Here is a 23543-nt window from a genome sequence, read left to right as displayed (position 1 = left end):
AGCAGAACAAAAGACATCAACTGTTTGGAGAGGATTACATCGGGCACACAAAGCATCAGGAGTTGCTGCCAAAAACAATATGACACATCAGAGTTTTGTTTTTGTGAGATATGACAAAGATATAAAAAGATGTAGAAGAATAAAAGTTGATACCAAACATGACAGCAATTCTGTTGGAGACAAACACAGTTATATTCAGTCTTACTCATAACGATGCACTGTGTATATCTGAGGCCTAATTAAAATGTATTTCTTTTCCCAATAACAAACAAACCTGATTTTATGAATATTTTGAAACCTACAATGTTTACATCATGGACAAATAACAAGACATGGATATCGGACTCCAAACGGCACCAATTAATTCAAAAGAAAATTGCTCACTGGGCACATCAGCCAAAAAAAAACACCGTCTGCTTCTTCATTGTACGACTCAAACAATGAGAGTCTTGGTCCCACCTGCTCAGTTGCACTCAGCCTATCACATAGTGACGATGTCAGAACATTGACACAAATATTTGCGTTCAACCACAATTGTCCTCCTGTCCTCCAAAATGTTTTGAGTCACCAGCCTCTACTTTCTACAATGGTACCAAATCTGGCAACCTCTCTACGATGAAAAGGCTCCATGATGACGTGCACAGTCACTACGTGTGACTGTTGTTCACCAAGAAAGACGCAGCAGTGAACGCTTGCTGAAACCACAGACTGTTGTTTTTACATTTGTGTTTGTGTACAGATCAAACAGGTTTCAGTATGCGTTGCTGGTTGACATATTTTTCCAATTTGGACACAACCATATTAGGTCTTTTCCTCTGCTTCTAGTCTTTATGCTAAGCTAGGCTAACAACATCCCGAATCCAGCTTAATACTAAACACACAAACACAAAATTAATATTGATTTCCTTGTTTCTTTCTTGGAAATAAAAGAAAAGAAACAAATTTCCTTTGAGGCTTAGATTCTGATCATCAGTTCACAATATGGTCCCCACTGAAATTACAGAACTCGCTGACAAAATAAAATCAACCTGTCTCATCATGGTTCAGGTCTTATTTACTTTGCCAGCTAAAATGTTAAGTGAAGTTCATGCTCAGAAGAGTCAAGGTGACAAGTTCACTTTATGCACTCACATCTGATCACGTGTGATGAGCAGAGCGACAATATGAAGAGTGTTAACTTTGTTAACTCTTATGTAACCAAATGGCCCCCACACATTTTGTACCAGCTTTATTCTAAGAGAACAAAATGACTTCCTATTTTAACATGACGTTAAATATGCAGAAGTAATATCAAGCTGATTTATGTCATTTCTCTGCTAAAAGTATTAAAGTTGTGAATTAAAACTTGGACTTTGTTAATATTATGCATATTTCATAGATGTATAAACAAACAACAGAGTGTAAACAACAGAGGAAAACTGTCATAGTGTGTGTGTTTTTACACACTGCTTATTAAGCATATTTCTACAGCGAGGCCTCCCATGCCCACTTAATTCTAAATAGCCTGATACACATGGACACACACAGCTACAGTGCCATTTGATTACACAATTACTGTGTGCAATCAGTATTCCTGTAATGTCGTCACCCTGTGTTGCTTTTAGGGAAACACAACACGCATTTTAACATTTTAACACCTCTGAGCGGAGCTTGTGAATAAATCTATTTCTATATGAGATGCTGTGTGTGATGAGTGTGTCTCTGTAAGTGTGTGTGTGTGAGCAACTTCGGTTTATCTGTCATATAAAGTGTCTCTATGCGCTTTATGGTTCCTGACTGTGCCTGGGAGGAGGCGGATTTAGCATGTTGACATATTTTAGAGGTTGACATATTCCCGCAGCTGGGTTAGACAGACAGAATGTGTGTGTGTGTGTGTGTGTGTGTGTGTATGTGTGTGTGTGTGTGTACTTGTACTTGCTACATAGTAAAGACCAAAAAAACAGAGTGAGGACATTTTGGGAAAGTGAGGACATTTTGGCCGGTCCTCACTTTTTGAGATACCTTCAAATCACATTTTGAGGGTTAAGACTTGGTTTTAGATTTATGGTTAGAATTAGGTTTAGGTTAAGGTTAAGGTTAGGGTTTGGCACTCAGTTGTGATGGTTAAGGTTAGGGTAAGGGGCTAGGGAATGCATTATGTCAATGAGTGTCCTCACAAAGATAGAAGTACAAGTATATATATATATGTGTGTGTGTGTGTGTGTGTGTGTGTGTGTGTGTAATAATAACAATTATTATTATTATTATTATTATTATAGTATTATTATAATTATAATAAATAACAATACATTTTATTTACAGGTGCCTTTCAAGGTACTTGAGGACACCTTACAATATACAGTAAAAGAAATAAAACTGCAACTTCATAAAACAAATTAGAATAAATATAATTACATAAAATGAAGTGGCTGTAAGTATGTGGTATATGCGATTTGTGCATGTGATAATCATCCATAACCATGGAGATTAATATGTCGGTGTAACAGCCTCCACTCTTCTGAAAAGACTTTCCACAGCATTCAAGAAGCTCAGATTTGTTCCCATTCAGCTGAAGTAGCATTAGTGAGGTCGGGCACTAAAATCTAGCAACAAGACCTTGTGTGGGATGGGGTTGAAGTTAGGGCAGTATGCAGGCTACTCGTGTTCTTCCACACCAAATAATTTGCTTTTGATTGTTCACAAGAGGATTAGTCATGATGACGAGGAAAGAGCCTTCAGCAAAGTGTTGCCACAAGAGAGGCACATGATTTCTACAGTATCATCGCATACTGTAGCATACATTTTTGCTTTATGATTTTAAATTTACTATTTCTTTCATTATGGGGCTTCCTGATGTGAACTATAATTCATTAAGAACAACAAGAAAGATTTAAAGATGGTTATCACAGTTTAGTTAGATGTGTGTTGCACCAGTTGGACAGATTAGAACTCTGCACATGAAAATTTTACGGGCATTATAAAGAATGGGGTGAATGTTTTTCTTGAGAAGCCACTGAGTTCAAATTTCTGTCATGTCTTATAAGTGGTATTGTATGTTTTATGCTGTGTTTAAATATGTTGACTTTTTATGGCTGCTATCTTAACTGGGTCTCCCTTGGAAAATAGATTTTTTTTTTATCTCAATGGGACTTCCTGGTAAAATATAGGACATAAATAAATAATGCCACAGTAAAAAAGTTCCAGGTGTGAATAATAAAATGAATGAAGGCTCAATTCCATTTTGCTGCTTCAGCTTCAACGGCCTGGAATTGTGTATACTGGCTTATTGTCACACTGTTATGAATGACAGGGACAGCTGAATTGTACTATTATATTGAATATGTGACAAGTCAGTATGTCTGCTCTTAAACTAACCTTGAAATAACTAATCACTTCTTACCATTAATTCACAGTTCATTTATTATTGGAAACTTTATTTTTCATACAGTATATGCTAAAGTGTTTGACTGTACACCACTTTCACATGACCTGCTCTGACTCTTATAATTGAAAGTGTGCCAAATTAACACTAAGTCTGTAATTTACCTATGATCAGTATAGTAAGTCAGTACTAAGCACTAAGAATTACTAAGAAATGAGGGCCCTGTAAAAGACAGTGTAAAGCCTCGATGCAGAAGTGGACACAGTGAACTGATGTACACTGTGCACTGAAAACATAATGGCCATGCTCTTACAGCACAAGTTGAAGCTCTGTTGTTTGAAGTATGTGGCTGAACAACATGAAAAGGTCAAATAAAAAAATCAAAAAAACAGTGAGAGTGAAGAATATTGAAGAACGGGACCAGGGATGGGGAATACTGTGCACATACAGTGCATGATCTGAGTGCCCAATTTTCTTTTGTGGGTCATACACAGTGAGCGCTGTGAAAATAGTCTGCACAGTCACACACTTTGGGCTGCTAATGAAAGTGAAATCATGTGGATTAGTATGATTTGAAAAAAATAAGAAATTGAGGACCTGTAAAGTAGAACTAAGGGAGAAAACTTGCTTGAACAAACACATTTGGAGCAGGCAGCAGTTTATATTACAAAACATACATCTCAATACACTAAGGGCCTGTTCTTGTTTGAAAACTGCATTTAAACATTAACATTTTGTTTATACTGGACAGGCTGTCTGAATCTGGTCCAAACCTTCATGCCACAACAGTTTAACACACACTATTACAGGACAGTATATACAACATATTATAGGAAAACTAACTGGAAAGAAATAATAATAATTACAAATGACATCAGGGGGTGGGGCTGCACTGAGGTATATTTGTATCAACACTTCTACTTCCTGTGTCTACGTGTGACCTCTGTTCCCACTCACTCACACTCTTAAAGCTGTAGCTGTGGAGATCTTTTTCATCAGTCTCTCTCTCTCTAATGTGACAACAGTCTTCAATGTCCTTGCTCCTCACACGGCTAAAATAGTAGATGGAGATCCACACACACTTGTACACACTTGTACACACACACACACACACACACACACACACACACACACTCTTTGCTTTCGTGCTGCTGACACAGTGATATGATAACCTGTGTGCAGACTTTTGAGGCATAGTCACACACACAGAGCTTTGTAATGGAGCAGAGTTTTATGGCAGCACTCAAAATTTTGCCAACACAGCATTCTGATTTGCGCTATGGCAAAACCCCTCTCCTCCTCCTCCTCTTCCTCCTTCTCCTCCTCCTGCTCTTCCCAGCCAATCATCTTCCTGCTTTTCATCACCTTTTGTTGTCACTCCTGGCTCCTTTCCTGTTCATGCCAGTGCTGTGCTCTTTACACACAGTTTTACTCCACTTTCAGCTACTGTTTTTCCTCTTCTCCCACACTCTTCCTCCACCTCTTTCTGCCCCTCAATGTCTGCTCTCCTTTTCAAATATTTTCCTTTCATCATTTCTTACTTTGTAAACTCTCTCTCTCTCTTTCACACACAAACCGTCCCCCTCTTTCTGCCCCAAATGTCTCTGTTGTAAATATTTTATTTGACTAAGATATACTTTTCTTTTCTGTATCAGCCACATTATTTCATGCACAAATGAATATCTAATATTTTTCTTACTTATTTCTTTCTCTCTGCTCTCAAACTTTTCTCCTCTGTTTGACTGTTTTTAATGATTCCTGCCGTCTTTGTTTAACCCCAACAAAACCAGCTGACACCATTTGCTTTCCTGTATTTTTCCCTCAGAGAGGACGCATGTTTAGAGAGTTTAAGCACATGGAAGCCAGATTTAATATTATAGAATTTGGCATTGACTACTGTCCCTTCTTTAAATCTTAAATTTCACATGAGAGGATGTTATCAACCTCAGAGAACTCAATTATTCAGCTGTACAAGCAGCAGGTCCTTTCTCTCACTGTGATGGTCCCTTCCATGCTGTTTTCCATCAGACTTCATTATTTTTTTAAATAAGATCTGTAACGCAGAGTTCATGTCCTCAGATGGCTCAGTCACTCCTGAAGCCATTGTAAAATGCATGACAACATGCACCTATGACACCACTTCACATTAATATTTATGTGAAAATTGAAATTTACCTCTCATACAGTATCAGGGCTCCTTTGTTGCTTAGCAACCACTATAAGCTGCTGGTTCAGAACTAGGTTTTTTGGTGGAGGAATAATATGAAAGTATTGTTTTTAAATTATTGATCAACAAAAAGCTCGCTCGTTTTCTTTTTTAATTTAGTAATGTGTTACTTGTGTTTCGTCAAAGCAACTCACCTGATCAGCTCTTTTATACTGTATATGTTCTGTTGTCACTGTGAAGCACACCCCTCAACAACCAGTCTAGGTTCTATATTAATACTGTGAAAGTATCAAAGTGCTCTGTCCACAGAAAAATACACACAACCTGTATTCAGAAACTGAGCCTTAAAACGAGCCGTCAGGACTTCTGTAACTTTGTGATGTCACAAGAAAGCCGTGACTGCCCAACTAGACCCATCATCCAACCTTGCAGGATTTGGTTTCTCTGAGTTGTTTACCTGAAATCTGCAATACTTTTATCACTCAGAAAACAGTCAGCCAATCTTTTTTTGGTTTTTGGTTTTTGGTACTCAAAAAAACAAATATATCTTCTTATGGATATCAACACTATCAACACTGGAAAAGTGTAAAATATGGGACCTTTGAAAGAATAAAATGAACACAAAGAACTAATATCCGACTCTATCAGACGAATAACTGATTGACGGGTGGAGACAAAGAAAGGAATAATGGATGGAAAAGAGAGGACAGACAAAGCTGTGGGGGACACTACCTTCATAACAGGCTGAGCAAAATACTTTGCACTCCAATCACACAGGCCTGTCTGGAGGGCGGGACTGATGTAGTTCCTGTGACCACCCGGCTCATCACCATCCTCAGCTGCCTATGTGCACGCACACACACACGCAAACACAAAATGTAGAGATTCAGAAAATAAATAAATTTTACTCCAGCCAATTTCAAGTTAATATCATCATACCTGCTGGCTACTGCTTATATCATCCAAACTGTTTACGCTACACACACTCATTCAGCAGGGTCTTCCTCTACCTGCTCTGGTCCCTTGTCGAACATCTTGCGGGTGCGGGGGAACTGGTGGGAGTGGGGTGCCTGTCCTCCCAGTGTTGGGGTGTAGGGTGGCCGTGTGGCTGGCTGCTCTCTGGTGGGGGGTTTGGGCACCTCATTGGTCAAACTTGAGCTGCTGGCGCTGGGCATGGGAGGAGACCCACTGGAGGAGCAGAAAAAAAAAGAACATAAAACTATTAAGAAAAAGAGGCAGAGCTTAGATATCCATGCAATCGTGAGTTATTATTTTTCACTGTCTAGCATTGGCCACTTATGAAGGATGAAGCATAACAGCCGGAGAAAATAATCCTGACCTGACATCAAGGGCCTGACTGGAAAGTGTACAATCTACGCAAATGTTGGAATTTACATTCCTAATGGAGGTATCTCATGTTTCACTTTAACAAGAGAAAAAACTTGGGGAAACTTTACCAACAGGGTGAGTCTGAAAGTTTTCCATATATTTTGCTAAAAACAGCTGTTGGTGAAGGGGGAGGGGGCGTCTTATAATCAGTATCATTTTTCAAAATCACATCGTATTTGCTTCAAATGTCTGTTTTTGTATCTACAATTGCGTGTGCTAATAAGGTTTTAAATAAATAAATTTGTGTTTTTGTCTTTTTATCTCATTATTTTCTCTCTTTGATCTTATTATGCTATTTCTCATGTACCATAAATTTTATGCAATATGTATTCAGATGTAATGTCTGTGCCAGAATGTGTGTGACAACAAGTTGATCCACCTTAAGGGGCTTAAGCTTAAATTTGTTTACAACTTTTCTCAAACTGTGCAAACTTTACTAAACTTCACTAAGCGTGAGCTGTATGCAGGATGCATATGTTGTGGCGATTTACTCTAATGAGCTTAATGTACATGTGGATATTCATGTGTGTGAGACATGTTCCCTCACCCAGCCTGGTGAATGTGTGTGCCCTTGCTGGTGGGACTGGCTGGGGCTGACTGAGTGAGAGATCCAGAGTCCAGGATCCTCTGTGGCCGAGCGTTCATTGTCGCCTGAGGAGAGAGGAAGTGGGTTAAGTTCACCGTTGTTTAATAATCCCACTGGAACTTGGAATTAATGTTAAAATTAGGAATGGGTATGTGGGATTCAGATGTTTTAGAAACAAACCTGAGGACACATCAGGATTAAAAGCAATACCTAAAATCATAATACTCTTCTTGCTGTGACAATGCATAAAAAGTGCAGCACTTCACAAAGTTTGCCTGAATTTCCAGAACTTTATCTCATTAAGTGGAGCAGCTAATATCACCTCCTCACTGTGAGCTGTCTAATGGCTGCTCACAAGGGAGGGGTAAACTTAATAAAGACAATAGAGGCAAAGCATCACTGATGAATAGCAGAGTTGTTGTTTACTCATGCCAGGTGGAGACAAAACTCTGTGCAGCGTAAATCTAGTTAACACAGGCAAACACATTTTACTGCCTGGGATTGTCTTTAATTCGATTTCTATGCTAACCACAAAATTGTGGCAAGTATCTTTTGTTTGTGGAGTGCGTTGAAAAGTTTACACACATACAATCTACTGCAATTGTGATGGTGAACAGACATCAGTTTGCTGTGAGCGCTTCATTAAGAGGCAATCGGAAATTAAACAAAACAGCAGTAAACCGGCTGAAAGGGTTCTAATGGAAATAGCTCTGTCACTAATCTAAAGTCTGAAATATGGTGAGAAGGACATAAAAAGACAAAAAAGAAGAGCAGATAAACAACTCAAGGATATACTTATTTCTGAAAAACTGGGAGGTGAGTGTTAGACGTCAATGTGTAGCAGCAAGTGTGTGTGTGAAGGCGGCAGAGCGCCATGCAGAGAACTAGACATTTATAACTGAGCTTGACACTGCAGCATTAATCCTGTTGAAGAGTTAGAAAGGGGTTGCAGCAAAGTGCAGCTATACACAAGTTAAAGCTCATCTCAATCTCAATCTTTAAAAAAAACAAGCTGCAGGGTGGGCGGATGGTTATCAAGCTTTTCCTGTAAAGGTCACAAGTTTATTTCCTCAAAGTCAGAGAGTGTCCATTAACAACCGTGTTTCTTGTGTTGCAAATCACAGGATATGTTTCTCTACCTTTAAACAGCAGAGATCATACAAAATACCTTTTACCAGATGCTGGTATGATGTGAAGTTGCAAGCTCATCGGTTAAAATGACTCAATTATGCAACAGGTTCATGGATTATTCATCAACCTCTGCTGATCGTCAACATGTGGTAAACAAACATCACGCTAAAGCAGGAGGCCACATGCCTTATCTGCTGACAAGCTTTCCAGAAAATGTGATATGCAAACTCCAGGAAAAAGGGGGGTAATCGTTTCTACCAGCTGCTCAACTCCACGCTGGGAAACAGCTTGCTCTCCGGTTTCAACCTGCTTTCCTTCACTTCCTCCGTCATTAATTGGCTGGAAAGTGACTCAACTGAGCAAACAAATTAGTGCATGTACACAGTGGTAGGATACAGATGTGAAAACTGATGATGACTCAGAAAAACCTCTGAATGGTCCTGTTGAATTATTGAAGGAGAATCTAAGGGAAGGAAATTGGACGATTCCGGTTTCTTGAGCCATAATCTCCACTCATGACTCACTAAAGAAGTGAGCACTGCCTACCCAAAGTCCATTAAAACAGTAATGGACTTGTCTGGTAATGTTTTTTTTAATTACATCTCCTTGACAGGTGAAAACTTTGATCATTTTGTATCAAAAAAAAAGGTGAATCATCTTTTTTCTTGCAACTTTTGGGCTACAGTCAGAAGACTGGACACAGCAGAATAACACAAATTTAAAAAAAAGACCTGTGACTTTCATCCCAGCATCATGCAGCAAGAGGGGGCTATTAAAAAAGCATTTAAAGCTTTCATCATCTGAGAGGCAAGTAAATTTTAATTAGCTGCTGACCTTGTTCGCTTTGTTACAAATCGATAACATTTGACATTTAAAATCCTAATTAAAAGTGCTGAATTCCCAGTTAGGCTGATGTTAACACTTGTGAACCTGGGATGAATGTTCTCTGATTAAGTTGTCTCACACAAGCTCCATCTATGATAACTCATTAATTTTAGAGAGTCAGGCATTTAAAGGTGTTTAGGCTGTTATTCTTTTTAAATGTCAGACTGTTCTTCACTATTTTTCTCAGGTACAACAATACAGGTAGAGCTTAATCCTTTTTCATCACTGTTTTCATGCCAGATTGACATTAATACCACATGGTGTATCGTCTACAATTTTGTTACACTAACCGCAAACTAGACTGTAGCCGCATTTCTCGGCCGCATCTGAAGGAGTCTTCGAAATGGGACTAGTTGTGCCACTGTGACGCAATCGTTCCTCAAAAGCAGCTTCTGAAGGATGAGGCCCCTGAATTGGGACCCAGCCTCTGATTTAGGTATACAACCAAAGATAGAAAGAAGTGTGTGATGTCATTCCAGATTATTTTAGTTCATTCCGCAGAAACAATCAGTAGAGCTGTTTTTCAGACAAGTCCAAGTCAAGACTCCAACCAGTGGATGCAGGTCAAGTCCTAAGTCAAGACAGACAGTTTAAAATCAAATCTTAAATTCGTTGAGGTAAATAGATATAGAATAAAAAGTGAAGTGTGAAGTCAATCAAGACAAGTCTGAATGAAGGCTTCAATCAGTCCATGTCTCACATCAATTGCGAAAAATTCAAGCCACTGAGAAAAACCCAAGATAACCATCAAGTCAATCCAGATGAGTTCGGGTTAACAAGCCAAGTCTCAAAACAAGTGAGATGTGTCCAAATCTTCAGTAATTCAAGAAAAGTTTAATTCAAGTCTCAGATCTGGCAAGATAACTTAAACTTAAGTCTCTAGTGAGTCAAGACACAAGTACAAGAAGTACAAGTGTCATGTCAATCAAGACAAGTTTGAGACAAGTATCTGGTCAATTGAGACAAGTCCAACTCGTGTTAAATTGGTTGAAAAATGTTCAAGTATCAAGTCAATTGAAAAAAGCCAAGTTTCAAGTCAGTTAAGACAAGTCAAAGTCCAGACAAGTCTTCACTTCAGTCAGTTGTGAGCCTTTCAGGTCTCTAAATGCTGTCTAATATATTTAAGCTCTGTGGCTGTGGACGATCTCTCTTTTGTCTTTTTTAACTGGTAAAAACTAGAGGCTTGAATGTTTTTACTTTAAAGGGGCTATTTGTACATTTTACAAAACAAGAGGTTATAATACGCCCTCTGAGCAGCGCTATGTCTTCAGGGCAGACTGGAGGCTACAGACAGTCCTTATCAGAAAGTGACACGACAGGCTGGGGCTAGTAGGTTAGCGTGCTAACTTCAGTAAAAGAAAAGACACGGACATAGAGACAAGAGTAAACATTGGCGTTGCTTTTCACAGGTGGAACCAACTGGTGGTGAATAAAGGATGAAGCTTGCAACATTTCTTCTAGACTGGTAAGTAAACAGCTGCCGATGCTAATGCTGGCTATGTAGGAAAAGCAGAACTTACAAATAGCTCCTTTAAGTCTAATGTCAAGTTTTGAGGCAGTCAAGTCCTCATTTTTCCCAATTAAGTCTGACTCAATTCACTGTGTCCCCTATTGTAAGAATCACACCACACAACTACTGTAGACAACACAGAAGGTGTGGGGCAGGTGCAGTGTGTGATTAAATTGCGTCTCTTTCTGTTGCAGTTGTCTGCCTCGGGATTATAGTGTGGCTGAAAATCTGTTTGTTCCCATATGTTGGCTGTCAGAGTGCTAATTTTTATGAATATGACACCACTCTTTGCTCAGCAGACTTCAGGTCTGCACGTAAACAGAAACTAACACTACAGAGGTGTGTTGCAGTGTCACACAGACAGTACTGTGCATTAGCTGCCAGAAGTCTACTGTGTTATATTGTAAATCAAGTCCTGTTGTTTTTTTATTGCAGTCCAGCAGGGACTCTTATTGCAGAGATGCTGCTCGTCTGAAGGTAACTGAGGGGACAATTGGTGTTGGTGGTGGGAAACACAAGAAATTTTGCCTCGGGGTTAGGATGGGTGGTGCACTATAGTGGTTATTGTGGCTCCTTAAGTTACGGCAGCCTCTTTGCTCTGCTCTACTCTGCCAAGCCTGCGGGAGTCATTGGCCCTTAATTGCATTTGCACAAAAGTAATGGCCTTTTGGAGGAAGAAAATGCCAGTGGGAGGGTGGGGCGTGTGTGTGTGTGTGTGTGTGTGTGTGTGTGTGTGTGTGTGTGTGAGTGCTGGAAATGGATCTTTTTTGCAGCATAACCATGTGGTGAAAAAGATCTAACAAATACATACAGAGACAAATAAGCCTATTATAAGATTCTCATTATATTAGAGTCTGGGAAATTAGTTGATACTCGTCTTAAAAATGACTTACAATGAGTGCAGTAGTAGCAGTTTAAAAAAACCCCAAAAAAACACTTAAAATCTTGGATTCTCATCATCGTAAGCAACCACTAAAAGAGTAAAACAGCCCCAACAGTAATCCCTCAGCTATTCCTTTGAACATTTGTGTATGGTTCTCATCTCTCTGATGCCGATCTCAGTTATATCCACAGGCACTGCAGTTATTCCGCGGATTGGGTGGCCTGGGTGGTTGAATTAACATTCTGATTAACAGCAGATGGGTTGCGGGTGGGTGAAATAATATCTAATGAGGAAAATATTAATTCAATTCTCTAAAACAGTGGTTTCCAACCTTTTCTACCACATGGTCCACTTGAAAATCTCAAAGATGTTGGTGGCCCACATCCGACCTCATAACAACATGGAAGCCAAATAATATGTTCTTAGAGCACTTTTTAGAGACACTTGTCGATTCACCATCTGTCTTTTGACTCTTTCCTTTAAATTCTTCCTGTTACTAACCAGCAACTGTCCATTTTGATACTGCACTTTTTGCCATGGATGTAATCTTTTAGCGTAATCAGACAGAGAGAACAAGCAAGTAAACGATGTGGTCCAGTCAGTGAAAACATAAAAGTTTCTGTCATTGGTGTATCATAGTGATAGGCCTTAATACAAGCACAATGAAAGAAGTTTTATGACATTTTTTTAATGTTTTTAAAGATTATTTTGTTTTAAAACATTTAAAAATATTATTTATATTTTCATTCATTTATTTTTCATAATTCCATCTCCTGTACCAAAATTGTACTGTTTTGCAACTGATTTGTTGGCCCACTTGCTATACCTTCACGGCCCACAGGTTGGGAACCACTCCTCTAAAATGTAAACATATTTTAAGGTTCATTTTTCATCAGGCACAAATTAGACTCTGTTTGGACTGCTGAACTGAATTAATATTTTATTATTTACTTTGGACAGTAGCCAAACGTTATTATGAGCTTTTAAACTGTTTGTGTTTGAATGGATTAAAAATGTCAGACTGTGTTCAGTGTATTGTGGAATTGTTGCCATTTTCAATTTAGCAAAAAAAAAAAAAAAGTATTTGAAATAAATGTTTGTTTATTTAAAACCAGCCGTCTTCGCTGTAATATGTTACCATATTATCCTGTGTAATATCCCACTGAGAAATAATGGTAATTTTTGATGTGGTGCAAATGATTTGTTTGTGTGGGTGGCCGGTTGATTATCTATGCATACATGTGAATTCAGATGACATTAGAGCCGATCCACGCATCACCAGAGTATGGTGAAGGCGTCTTCTCTTCAGAAACAAACTCCAGTAGCTTTAAGGACTCAAACACAGCTATACCTTGTATGCTATGCTGTTGAGGACCTTCATGGCCAGATCCGAAACCTCGGGAAATGGGTCTGCGGCGAGATGTAACAGCACTCTCCAAATCTGAGTGTAAACACTGTTGAAGGACACACCTGGAACACACACAAAGCAAACAGGTTCAACAAGTTTGAATTTTTATGTAAATAAAATTGAATTTCTAGGCAAACCTTTAGTAATAATAATAATAATAAGAAGAAGACATGCACACATGCACATACACACCCACGTACCTTTATACACACATACATACTTATACACATACACACACACATACTCGTGTACACACATCATAAGATAAAAAATGCATAATGTACATTTCACAGAGCACAAGGAAAGGCCAGCCTAAATAAATGCATTTTAGGCAACAGTCAAATCACACACACATATACAGTAAATGAATACACACATAATAAACCCATCAGCACATACACCTCACTCTGGTGTTACTCTCATCACTCCTATCAAAGTTCATTACCACAGCAGAGCTAACTGCTAAGTGGTTATGCACAATCATCTCATTAGCATCACGCTACCCGCCCCGGTCATTTCCCTGTCCTCCAGTTGTTGAGGTGGCAGAGGGAAAATGACCTCCAGTGTCAGGTTAATGTACATCATTAATCAACACGCATACACACATACACACACATACACACTACATGCAGCTGGCTCTCCTCATCCCCGGGAGCTTCATTCCTGTCAACTGCGGCTGTTATCATACATACAAATGAAGGATGTCACTCTTATTGTCAAGGTGGTTTTGTTCATCTGTTCTTATCTTCAATTTCACTCATGTTTATGTTCATGTTGTCTGTACTTGGGATTTTTAACCCTCCTCTTCCCGCCTGTTTGCTCATTTACCATCTTCTCCATCTGTCTCCTGTCACTTTCTTGAGTCAGGTCCGCCTGACATCAGTTTGTTTGGGGCCTCAACCTGCCAGCAAGGTTATAATATTTTTGTATTTTTCATGACTTCTTATTTTTATTTAGTTTCGATTTTATGTTTTCAATTTAAGTTTAGTTTTAATAAATTTTTAAAGCAGGTTTGCGTGTGTAGTTTTTTTTTTTTAATAGTCAAGTTTAGTTCGGTTTTTATTAGTTTCAGTGTGTTTTTTGTAATATGGGGATTTATCAGGGTCAGATTCAGAAAGTTCTGAAAAGGATTGTGTATGTGTATGTGTATTGCGACAGATGAACAACCATCCATAAAAGACAACTACTGAGAAACCCACTAAGATGTGTGTTTGTTAGTGTGTCTGTGTCATTAACCAGAAAAAATCATCTGGACACAACAACAACAACAACATAAAATGTAGATATTGGTCGACACAAGATGCAGCATGAAGTGTAAATGTGCGTAATTGTGCTCCTGAGATGAGATGCAGGTTGAGTCAATGGGAGAAAAAAAAAAGCAAAAACCCAGCACCAGTCGTAGCTGCTGCAGATATGTGGCAGGTAACTGCAGTGAATTAACAATAAAATACTTGACATCACTAATACAGTGAATGTTTTGGACACTAACGGGTTGTACACAGACAGCCAATCAGCTGGAAGATAGTGCTCCCTCTGGTACAGCTAAAAACTGGAAGATAGATTTCATATCCACCCAAAGTACTACAGGCTGATATATGAAATAAACTGACAAAGATAGTTTTAGTTTGTTTTGTAAACACACAATACAATTTCAGGGAGTTATTTTTTTTTCTTTAATCTTTATAAAGTCTAGTCTAGTTTTTATTTTTATTTCCGTTAACGAAAATTGATTTTCACATCTAGTTTTCCTTATTACATTAGTTTTAGTTAATGATAATAACCTTGCCTGCCAGTCACACTTCTCTTTGTGTGAGCAACAACCTCCTTGTCCTCCACACATTCTCCCTAATTTGGGGCTTTTACTTTCTTCAGCCTGTTGCCTCTGCTCTGTCTCCCTTTAAATGTCCCTTTGTCTGTCAGTTCCAATCTGTCGTCTGTCTCTTGAGCTGAGCTGTAATAGTCTCCAATTGTTTCTGTTTTCATTTTGCTCTCAATTTTTGGTTTCTCTATCTCTGTTTCCTCCCTCACTGATCTTTCCAGCCATGCAGGTGGTCCTGTAAACTTTACCTCTGAGGATGACCTCTCATTTCATTTCTTTTTTATCATCTCCCTACACCCTTGCCGTATTCCCTACTTTTCCATAAGTGCCGCAGCTGCAAACCCCTTGGGGTGCTGTGGGGAAGCGAGAATGTCTGAAGCCTGGACCTTCTTACGGCTCAGAGTCCTCTCCAGAGAGTGGCGAGGGGGTTCACTGGTCCCATGCTTCAAAGATAGGAGACCTTAAAGGGATGATTCCAAGAATGGATAGGAGGAGGATGGAGGGCTATGGCTAGGGGAGACAAAAGGATGCAACACAGGAGAAGGAGGAATCTGGAAAAGGTGAGGAGCAGAGGGGCCAGATGGAGTAAAGATGGAGAAAAGAGAAAGAGGACAAGGATGAATAAAGCCTGTGTGCTCTGAGGTATGTTAAAGATGGGTCAAAAAGGCAAAAAGGTTGAAGGAAGAACAAAGAGAAAGAAAAAGAGGGAATCAGGAGAAGGGGAAATAGGTGAAAGCATAGAAAGAGTGACTGAGGGGGAAAAAGTGGTTGAGGGAGTTAAGGAGGTAATCAGGCTGTAGCCTGAGGGGCAGGGTATGATTAGTGACAGCTAGCCAGTGTGCTAGCTGCTGCAGTAAACACCCTGTTGATAAATGTGATAATGTTGCTCTCCCAATAACCCCTGCGCAACATTATGGGTGCACACAAATTACCCCTGCACCGCCTCAACATAGTCCACATGAGGGAACATGATGCTGGATATCACTCACTGGCCGAGCGCTGCAACAGTGCCATGTCCTGACTCGTCATTTGAAGACTTGTGAAGAATGAAATGGATGTATGGTAGTAAAGATGTTAACTATTTGCTAAATGAGCCGCTGCATCACTGTTTTATGGCCTCCTCAATCTGGCAGATAACATAAAATACTAACATTACATAGAGATTTTTGGAGCTTTAAATGGTTGAGGTATAAAAATGCAACAGAACATTTGACAGTAGCGAGGAAGCTCCCCGTTTTAAATATATTTAACAGGGATATGTTAGCAGTTTAAGTGGCACCAAATCATATCTGTGATGCTCTTTAAATGGGAGAGCACCTCAAACACATTGACACAAGTAGAAGTGAATCTAAGCCCTTATAAATGTCATGGCAGACATAGAAAATGTCTGTGTTAGGCTCAGTGTTACCTTAAAAGCCTTTATCAGGCATTTAAAAAAATATAAAATATCTCATCAAATCTTGCCCATGAGATCAGGTGCAGACATTCATGATCCCCAGAGGAATGAATCCTACTGACTTTGGTTATCCCCTGACCTTTTGTCTCGTGCTACAATGGGGTTTACACTTTTCGGTTTGACTTAAATATCTTGATGACTATTGGATACATGAAATTTGGTACAGTTACTGAAGGTCCCCTCGTAGAAATGACTGTGATGGATGGTCATGTGCTTTGTAAGTAGGCGTATCCATCTCAAATATTGTGCTGATGTGTACTCCACCAGGAAAAAAACTGGAAACTTGATGATGAAAAACAACCACACTCAGGACTGTGATGAACAAGCTAGCCAAGTTCAACTCAACACTGGGTGAGGTAAACATGCTGCCAAGAAAAGGAAAGGGAGGGAGGCAGCTGTGGCCTCATGTGTGCCCCTGAAAGTGGGTGAAGAGGATACAAGTACAGTAAATAACTAGGTGACTCTTGATGACTTTGGTGATCCACTGGATTTTTTTATCTAATGCATCAGCTGGTAAAAATATTCACTCACACAGTGAAATAAATCGACATCTACAAGGTGAATTGGTTTGTTATGAACATTCATGTTCCTCACAGGATTAAACACTAATGAAACTGGTGATCCACTAAATTTAATCTTGACCATCAGTGGGTCAAAATGTTTCATTATACTATGAAATCGCTTAACATCTACTAGATGGGCTGGTAGAACAATTGGCACAGACATGGCCATGGCCATGGCTAAGGGAGTGAGCTGTGCAATATGGCTAAAAAACTCATATCTCAATACACTTAGAAGAAGTGATTATATATGATACAAGTAAAACTTTAACAAAGTATAATGCTAAAGATCAGTATCTATTTGTGACACCTAAAACACAGGATACTGTATATCAAACTTGTAAATATTTAACTGTATAAGTAATATTTAAAAAGATAAAAACATAGGACAATAGCACACACAGCATACAGTACATTTTACTCTAAAGTATTAAAGCAAGATCAGTTGTTTCATACATAAAAAACTTAAAGAACTTAAAGGCACTTAAAGAAAAATAGTTTCTGTACCTAAATAAAATAAATTTAACTAGAAGAGTGTGCAATATAAGAGAAGATGTGCACTGTGGCTCTCTAGTCTCTGCAGGATATATGACAGGAACACGAGCCTGTCAGCAGTGTCTGGTTTCAGGGATGCCCTGTGGCATGTCACAGTCTTAGCACTGGTACTAAACGCCCTCTCAGAAGGGAACTCGCGGCTGGGGCACAGAGGTATTTTTTTTTGTGAAATGGCTGAGCTTTGGGAAGCCGTGCTTCATGATGCTGAGTGGTACGCCTGAGTGCAGCCACATGCACCAAGGCAGGCGATGTGACAGAGTCCGTGTGTGCACCAATTAGTGAGAGAGAGAGAGCATTACTTTCCCTCCCTTTCCTTTCCAATATTACACATATTCAATGTAAGGAATATGGTCATTTCTTATATTTTCTATAAAATAGTATCAAATATATATAAATATTTTTGATATTGCACCCAGCTCTATTTGGACCTCAACTTTCAACAACTATTTTTCAGTGTTTTCTATACGACCATTACAACTTCACGGAAACACCAGTGTGGCTGTTACAGTGTAGTAGGATTTGTAAAAATTACAGTAAGAGGGGAAATATAAACAAAGAAAAGAATTAATGTTTAAAAGGTTAATCAATAAATCACTTCTGAAACTCTGCCCTGACTCCCACATAGTTGTGTTATCTGGCTGGTTTCCTGCAGGCCAGTGTCCAGCAGCTGCTGCATTTAGCATTTATGGTTTCAATATGTTCTAAACTGCTGTACTATAATCCTCAGGCCACTTCACCTCAACATTTTCTGTTAGCTTGCAGTGTGGAAACATAGCTGTGATGAAGATGGGAATGTATGCCAAAAAGAGAGCGAGTGAATACATTTTTCAGATGAGATGAAAAACAAAGCCCCAAAGCTCTTATGAAAACAACTTAGAAACCAAACAAAAGTTTGAAGCAAATGAGTAAACAACGAAAAAAGTCAAAATGACAAGTGAAGTCTCTGCTGACTTAGATAACTGAATGTAACTGACAACAGAAACGTAAATGCCAACATCTGTGCTCAAGTCTTTATTTCAGCCTTTGCTTCGTGCTCCTGAATATCGCTGCCAACATCAATTCATCTGCTCTACCCTGCTTGTTTACACATGCAGCTCTATGCAAAGTGGGAGTTATGAACTAGTGTGCAGGGAGGCTAGGACTCTTTTCAGCCATAGCAGGGGCACAGCTTAGTGGGCATAGGGCAAATATGTCTTTTAACCTGTTTACATGAGCACCTCATGCCAGTATTAAGGGCTCACAAGCAGCTTGAAAAAGGTTTAATCGAACACTGAATGCTAAATTTGTCAGATAAAAGGGAAAGGAGAGCAAGCATAGTGCCAGGCTGTTTTAATTGTTTTTTATTTCATCAAACATTCATCTCCAAGCTTTGGTGTCCCATGGTATCTGTGCCCTAAAAATAAAAATCCCACTGGAGCAGCTGGCTGATAGGGCTGAGCTGTAGTTTGACTCTGATTAACTGCGTCATTTGATAGGATGAGCTGATGTATCTACCAAGAAGGGAAAAAGCAAAGACAAAATATTGTATCACCTTTAGCTACGACTTTGTTTGAGAGAGAGAATATGTGCACATGACTTAGAAAGGTGCGTCCATGTGTATGAGTGTGGCTCTATTCAGATTTACATGGCAGATTGCGTAACACATTGATTTTAACAGCAGAGGAAATTGGGCTGTTTCCTCAGAGGACCAATATGAGGCTGAACTGAGCTTGAGTGAGTCAGGTTCACCTAAAATAAGGCGCCATTCATTTACGACACAAATCAAAGAAAAATATGCTGAAGAGGATATTTCATTATGGTGCCTGAACCTATTTTCATGCCAAGGCAAATTCACTGTTCTCCAGAGCTCAGTTTTCATTTCCATTCGATTTTCAGCAAAAACACACACACACACAACGAAAGAAAAGAAGCGAAAAGCACAAAGTGGGACATGACAGGGTGGCTGGGAGACTACAAGAATTTTGTAATTTGAAATACAACAATAAAAAAAAGAGAGAAAGAAGGGATTCCCCAGTTTCACTTTCCCTGTTTTCCCGAGGGGAGGGGCCTGTGGAGTGAGTTAATGGTTCTCCTGCTCACAAACAAACTGGCTGTCAGGATGCATGGTAGAGCCTGCCGATCACATGAGAGCGCTGGTGAGTGGATATACCATGAAAAGCACTTCAGCAGCCTCAGGTGGCTCACAGGGTCTAACCTGCCCCCTCTGCTCTGCTGTCCTTTACACATCTGCAAACCGTCTTCACACTTGTTCTATTCTTAGACTGGGAGCTTTTCTTTCTGTCCCTACTGTCGTTTAAGGGGTTTCACCCTCTCTAAAGGTGGCCTGAGGTCTCTCTCTCTGGTGCCATCACATTCTCCTGGTCATTTATTTCCCTTATTTGCATACTGTTCACAGAACAGATACATTATGCGAAGCTAATATTATGGAGACAATAAATTAAAAAGTAGAAGGATCAGAAGAAGATCCTCACAATTTCTAAACCCACACAGCCTCTGTACAATGGCTTTGGGCTTAATGGTGAAAATTGATTAAGGTTGTTGTCTCACTTAAAGCTGCATTAATTTGTTTTTCTCTTGATACGCTGAGGCATAGAAAAGTTGATAAGGCTAACATGTTAGGAAATACTAGCTTGTTCACACATTGCACCTTCACAAAGCAGCCTTAGCTGTCATTTGTTGTCATGTTTCAAAACAGTAAATTTGGAGCCAGAAAATCAAAAAAACCACAAACCAAACCTAATTCAAAACATTGAGCTGAAATGGAAAAGCTTAGGGGTATTTGTCTATGGGTTTGTAGTTATGAGCAAATACTTTCACATTACACATAGTAATTTGACCCATTGTATATAAAAAATATTTATTAATGCACCTTTAAGAAGATGAAAAATGATCAGGTTCAGAGGACAGGTTTATTTGTATGTTTTAAGGGCTAATTCAGAAATGTAGTGTTATACTTTTATGAAGCTGGGTGACTCAAATGTTGTTTAGTTCCCAATATAGGCCAAATGCAAAAAAACAAAGAATCCTACATTTTTCATCATGCAGCTTGACAACATCCCCAGCCAAGTAAATGCCCAAGTCTTCCAAATTCCATGTTCCAAGCTACTACCAGACTTTCTGCAGACCTTTCCACAGATGTCACTTAGCTTTAGACATTTAGAAAAACATGAATGAACAGAACAAAGAGTATTTGGGAAGGAAACACAATGTCGGGCCCGGTGGAGCTGCGGCACAACTGACAAGCTATTACCTATGAGGGAGTTGAGGGAAGAGTACGAGGACACCCGTCGCATTTTGTCAATGGTCTCGAAGGACAGGATGTACTCGTCGTTGTCGGGGCTCCCCAGGGTGCTGCTGGCGCTGCTGCTGGTGCTCAGGTTACCAGGAGAGAAGGCTGCCGGCCCACCTGAATGAAGGCAAACACAAATACAGACAAAAGCATTAGACCCAATCAGCGAAAAAAAATGAACATTATAAATATAATATCAGTTGAAGCGGAAGAAGAAGTGGCTCTTATTTTGTTTAGAAAGCACTTTAGCTGCTGTAAAAGTGCTAAATAAATAATCTTTATTACAGTTATTATTGTTGTAAAAAAGACAAAAACAAGGCCAACAGCCCAATCAAAAACAAATAAAGTGTGAGATGTGTAAACGGTCCTTATACTTGGAGGCAACAATCCTACACAACAACTTGCTCATAAATTCATTTCAGCTGTCAAGCTCAGTCATCTCCTGCTGTAGCTCTGCTTATCACCAAACATTACTCTGACTTATACAAACCCAAACGCCATGCATCCTCCACGCTGACTGCAGGCTGAAATGTGAAAATGGAGATTGGTAGAGAGTAGAAATACGCTCTGCTCTGTGCTTATTGATGATAAACGCCGCTGCATATTGGAATAAGCACTGAGAATGTGAATTAGAAATGGTGTCAGCAGTAGGTTATGCGCTTCACCAAGTGCCAGTGATTTAGCTCCACTCATGGCTTATACATTACTCAGGCTGGCAGTGGTAGACAGAGGGCGGGCCGTTAGCTTTAGCTGTCTGAATCACTGAGAAGTGACACAAACAGGAGTGAAGAGCTCAGTTTGGACAGCAGGTCGTGTGATCTACAATCTGTGAACATAGATGTTTGTGTGGCATGATTACGGCCTCAATAATAAACAAGATTATTTAGCTAAACATTAAATTCATGATCATTATTAGGAACATGTTTTGTAGTTAAACTTCTCTCTTCTCTTTCACATTTTACCACATAAACTGAGACATAAAACATTGTGCAGGACTTTTCTGTAACTCAAAAAAACCAAAGACATTTCCCAGTGAAATCTGTCTGAAGCTTAAGTTTGCTACGCCACCACAAGATGTAGTCAAATTAGAGAGAATGCAGATACAGGTGAAGTGAAAAAGGTCTCCCTTGCAGCTAATAGTATGTTTGGGAAGTAAAGATGGTTATAGTGCACTTGTATGTGACTGGTGATAAAGACACTACACACCAGCTCTATCTGGTCATGTGTTTGCCATATTCAGGGCTGTCCCAAACCAGCATTGAAGAACTGGAAGGCTGAGTCACTACATTTTACAGTGGTGAAGTAAAAATTGAACAAATTAGTAAAAAATAAAAAAGCATAAATATTTTTATGCCAATAAAGTATTTCCCTAGTCTCATTATCATTCAGTATATGCATTTGTAGCAAATGGTCATTGTTTTTAGAGCTGCTACACATCTATAGGGACTTAACAACACAACACACTACAACAGCATCTATTGTAATGGATATTTCCTGCTCACAGTGGAGAGTGGTGTGTGTCCCAGTATTAAACCCTTCCTGGTAGAACTTCTTGAGCTCGTCTCAACAGGCCTGTAGTTCAGCACCGTGGACAGCTCCCAGTTCTCACCAGTACCCAGGCATACAGACTGAGACTGTGTACTATGGGCTGAGCTCTGACAAAGGAGCTCAGCAGCATATGTGTTGTCCCTGTTTTCACTTCCCTTGTTCTTGGTAAATAATTGGATAAATATAAAGTAAACTGCAAGACCTACTGGTTCCTCAGTTTGTGTCACATTGATGCTGTTTCCTTAAGCCCCAATGATACTCCAGGACATATGTAGACAGCTGCAGATACAAGCACTTCTATATATACTACAATCGAGAGTGTGCATGCACAGATATGTTCCACATAAAGGCACTACAAGACAAGATGGCAGCTGGGAGAAGAGTCCTTTGTTTGGCCGAACAGCTTGAAAAAACCCCAAAACAAGAATAGGACAAGTATGGGAAATACACAGTATATACACATGCTCTGCACTGTCTCAAATTTTGAACAGAGGAGTCTTCACAGAGCCTCACAGATCAAGAATATTTACGTCACATGCATCCACACAGACCTGAAACCATGAACTGGCCTTTGACCTAGACACCTAGACCTCAATTTAAGTAAAGTTAAACTACTTAAAATCCCTTATGATGGGTGTTACTGCCTCATCCCCTGATGCTGTGAGTCTCACTTTATGTGGAGTGATACCACATAGTGAAGTGGTCTGGGAAAGAGCCAAAGTTCGGGAGCATAATTTTGGAAGCCAAAATCTCGATAAAGCTTAATACATAACTAAACTGTGCAGATGTAATAAATAGTCTGGGTGTGCTCTGGTATTCATCCACAAAGCTCACATGTCTAAGTGGAGCATCATGACAAGGACTGATGACAATTTTCTATTTACTTGTGCATGTGAGTGATGGATCTAAATGAATATCAACACACCACAAACTGAACTATCATCTCTGCTTGGTAAAGTGGTCGCAACCTCTCTGCTGGTTGTTAAGCCTCTTATT

General features: G+C 39.5%; 1 protein-coding gene across 6 annotated transcripts in view; it reads right to left on the bottom strand.

The window, feature by feature from the left end:
• rptor (regulatory associated protein of MTOR, complex 1) overlaps window positions 1-23543 on the bottom strand; it is a 178515-nt gene that overhangs the window by 25031 nt on the left and 129941 nt on the right. For all 6 annotated transcript variants that reach the window (XM_071503413.1, XM_071503416.1, XM_071503415.1 and 3 more), the window contains 5 exons: window positions 20961-21116; window positions 13264-13382; window positions 7465-7568; window positions 6539-6716; window positions 6261-6371 (listed from right to left, as the gene is read on the bottom strand). In XM_071503413.1, the coding sequence (XP_071359514.1) occupies window positions 6261-6371; window positions 6539-6716; window positions 7465-7568; window positions 13264-13382; window positions 20961-21116 (668 nt within the window). The remainder of the gene's footprint in view (window positions 1-6260; window positions 6372-6538; window positions 6717-7464; window positions 7569-13263; window positions 13383-20960; window positions 21117-23543) is intronic.

The sequence above is a fragment of the Trachinotus anak genome, unplaced genomic scaffold, assembly GCF_046630095.1.
Source record: "Trachinotus anak isolate AG129_WGS33_773 ecotype Australia unplaced genomic scaffold, CSIRO_AGI_Tana_v1 ptg000019l, whole genome shotgun sequence".
Classification (NCBI taxonomy): domain Eukaryota; kingdom Metazoa; phylum Chordata; class Actinopteri; order Carangiformes; family Carangidae; genus Trachinotus; species Trachinotus anak.
Note: the sequence above shows the minus strand (reverse complement) of the source record. Positions and strands in the feature narration are given on the sequence as shown.